This window comes from Lithobates pipiens, unplaced genomic scaffold, assembly GCF_037356315.1.
Source record: "Lithobates pipiens isolate NorthernLeopardFrog02 unplaced genomic scaffold, aLitPip1_a1.2 Scaffold_3, whole genome shotgun sequence".
Classification (NCBI taxonomy): domain Eukaryota; kingdom Metazoa; phylum Chordata; class Amphibia; order Anura; family Ranidae; genus Lithobates; species Lithobates pipiens.
The window spans coordinates 280,252,757-280,256,575 of NW_027507790.1; the positions used below are offsets into that span (position 1 = coordinate 280,252,757).

The following is a 3,819-nucleotide window of genomic DNA, read 5'->3' on the forward strand; positions in this document are numbered from 1 at the left end:
ACTAACTACTGCAGATGGCTCTATTAGAGAACAGCAATAAAGGGTAGATACAGGTGTATATTGTCCTGTGCTGTAGGCACACAACATCCACTAACTACTGCAGATGTCTCTGTTAGAGAACAGCAATAAATGGTAGATACAGGTGTATACTGTGCTGGAGGCACACAACACCCACTAACTCCTGCAGATGGCTGAATTAGAGAACACCAGCAATAAAGGGTAGATACGGGTATATATTGTGCTGTGCAGGAGGCACACAACACCCAATAATTTTTGCAGATGGTGTATTAGATAACAACAGCAATAAGGGTTAGATACAGGTGTAGATTGTGCTGTGCTGGAGGCACACAACACCCACTAACTCCTGCAGATGGCTGTATTAGAGAACACCAGCAATAAAGGGTAGATACAGGTGTATACTGTGCTGGAGGCACACACCCCCCACTAACTCCTGCAGATGGCTCTATTAGAGAATAGCAATAAAGGGTAGATACAGGTGTATACTGTGCTGTGCTTGAGACATGCAACACCCACTAACTCCTGCAGATGCCTTTATTATAGAACACCAGTAATAAATTGTAGATACAGGTGTATATTGTCCTGTGATGAAGGCACACCACACCCAGTAACTCCTGCAGATGTCTGTATTATAGAACAAAAGCAATAAAGTGTAGATGCAGGTGTATACTGTGCTGGAGGCACACAACACCCACTAACTCCTGAAGATGGCTGTATTAGAGAACACCAGCAATAAAGGGTAGATACAGGAGTATATTGTGCTGTGCTGGAGGCACACAACACCCACTAACTCCTGCAGATGGCTGTATTAGAGAACAACAGCAATAAAGGGAAGATACTGGAGTATATTGTGCTGTATTGGAGGCACACAACACCCACTAACTCCTGTAGATGGCTCTATTAGAGAACAGCAATACATACATGTGTATACTGCGCTGGAGGCACACAACACCCACTAACTCCTGCAGATGGCTCTATTAGAGAACAGCAATAAAGGTTAGATACAGGTGTATACTGCACTGGAGTCACACAACATCCACTAACTCCTGCAGACGCCGGAACACTACACAAGGCTGCCGTGCTAGGGCATGATGGCGCAGTGCATTGTGGGCCGTGAACGCCACATGAATTTGGTGCGAACGGCCCACAGAGTTCTGGCTTTGCCAAACAGTAAACAGCCAGTGTTCGAGTCGGACATGCGTTCGACTCGGACACCTAGCTCATCCCTATTGGCCATACACAATCACACCAAGGTCCGACGGATTTGAACGTGATGATGTACGACCGGACTAGAATAAGGAAGTTCATAGCCAGTAGCCAATAGCTGCCCTAGCCTCGGTTCTTGTCGGACTAGCATACACATGAACGGATTTCTCGGTCTGGCGGAGTTCCGGTGAGAAAATTTAAAACATGTTCTATTTCTAAAGTCCGCCGGATTTTTGGCAAGAAAAGGTCCGATGGAGCCCACACACAATCAAATTGTCAGACAAACTCGTTCCGTCGGACCTTTGCTGTCAAAAAGTCCAGTCGTGTGTACGTGGAATTAGATATCTATTTGTGTCTTCTGGTTTGGAGAATATTCTGTGGTATCCAGACTAAGGAAGGGTCACCTTCTGGAATGGTTCATGTGTTTATACCAAGGTATGCATTCTACATAATTTTAAACACCAGAATCGTGGCTTACTTACATTATTACTGTATATCTGTAGTTTTGTTCTTGAATAGTTCATATTGTTCTATATTATCTTAGGTCCCAAGGGGTCGATGCTCCGAGGAATGTCTTCCAGGGTTCAGAAAATCTGTAAGAGAAGGATATCACCCATGTTGTTATAATTGTGCTCCATGTTCAGAAGGAGAAATATCAAACCATTCTGGTAAGCTTTATGTTTTGTCAAATAGAAACTCTGGTATTGGATTAGAAAATTAAAATGAAGTACTTTGAAGTGATTCTGTACCACTTTTTTCACACTTTGCAGGCTGAACATCTCCCTAAATTGTATGAAATTAATGATTACTGATGGTGCCTTAATCCCATTTTTGGCGAAAGTTTGCTGTACTTTTCTTCTAACGCTGACCCTTCTGGGAGTGTTGAAGGCTTTCTCAAGCAAACAATGGGAATCAGCTTCCTCCTACTGTCTGCCTGAGAATGCCTCTAACAGTTTTGCACTTATAAAAAAGTAATGGTATGGAAAATGATTACACAGAAGAGGCCAAAACTGTCAAATAGTTGCATTCTTGTTATACCATGCCTAATGTTATTTTCACTTATTTTTACTCTACAGACAGTGAACTCTGCAAGAAATGTCCTGAAAATGAATGGCCTAACAAAGCTAAAAATATTTGTATTGACAAGGTCAATGAATATTTATCATACGAGGAGGATATTCTAGTTTTATTTTTTTCTATAACTTCAGTCATATTTGCTACAACATCTCTCTTTTTACTTGGACTATTTTTTTGGTTTCGGAACACTCCTATAGTCAGAGCCAATAACAGGAACCTCAGCTTCATTCTGCTCCTCTCCCTCATACTGAGCTTCCTTTCTGTATTCCTGTTCCTTGGCTGTCCTGCGGATTTTACCTGTATGCTACAACAAGTCACTTTTGGAATTCCCTTCACCATCTCAGCATCTTCTATCCTAGCCAAAACCATCATGGTCTTCATTGCTTTTCAAGCCACCAAACCTGGAAGCTCTTGTAGAAAATGGGTGGGAGTCAAACTTCCCAATACAGTCATGTTATTCTGCTCATCCATTCAGGTTATGAATTGCATTCTCTGGTTGTCCATCTCTCCACCATTTCAGGAGTATGACATGGACTCCTATCCTGGGAAGATCATCATTCAGTGTAATGAAGGGTCAGTTATCGGGTTCTACTCTATGTTGGGTTATATGGGGTTTCTGGCAGCTGTGAGTTTTGTTCTGGCTTTCATGGTGAGGACATTACCGGACAGTTTTAATGAGGCCAAGTACATCACCTTCAGCATGCTGGTGTTCTGCAGTGTCTGGATTGCCATGATCCCGGCCTATCTGAGCACCAGAGGGAAATACATGGTGGCTGTGGAGATATTCGCCATACTGACTTCCAGTGCTGGAATATTATTGTGTATGTTTTCTCCAAAACTCTACATTTTGCTTTTAAAACCTGAACTGAATACAAAGAAAACAATGCTGGGGAAGAGAATGCTGTGAACATAACGCATTGATTTAATGTATAATGCTGTAGATCATATTAAATAAATCATCATCATCATTATGAATGACATTATCATCATCATTATGAATGACATTATCATCATCATTATGATTTTTTGTGTATATTAACTACCTTCTGTCTGCCTATTGTACATAAGTGGATGGAAGGTGGATGTTTCAGGGTGGCAAACTATATTACAGCTTATTTTTTTCCCCTTGCTTTTTAATTCCCCCCAGCAAGCAAAAGCAAAGCACTGTGACTGCACTGTCCATTGGATGGTGCCGATCACAAAAAATGCTATGACTAGGGTCCAGGACTACACCTAAGACTTTGGCATGGGGGACAGGTTGATAGTTGAGCTGTTGATTTTGAGAGAGAAATCAGGGGAAGAGGCATGAGGGGGAGGAAATATTATGAGCTCGGTTTTGGATAGATTGAGTTTGAGGAAGTGGTGTGACATAGAGGCTGATATCTCTGTTAGCAAGTTGATGAAAAGTGAGGAGACTGATGAAGTGAGCTGAGGTAGAGAGATAGATTTGGGTGTCATGGGCATAGAAGTGGTATTGAAAGCTATTGGAGAAAATTAACTGACCCAGGGAGGAGATGT

General features: G+C 42.0%; 1 protein-coding gene across 1 annotated transcript; it reads left to right on the forward strand.

Annotated features, from left to right (window-relative positions):
• Nucleotides 1-2,263: 2,263 nt before the first annotated feature.
• LOC143941286 (vomeronasal type-2 receptor 26-like) lies at nucleotides 2,264-3,208 on the forward strand. Its single transcript, XM_077463322.1, has one exon. The coding sequence runs from the start codon at nucleotides 2,264-2,266 to the stop codon at nucleotides 3,206-3,208; it is 945 nt and encodes a 314-aa protein (XP_077319448.1).
• Nucleotides 3,209-3,819: the final 611 nt, after the last annotated feature.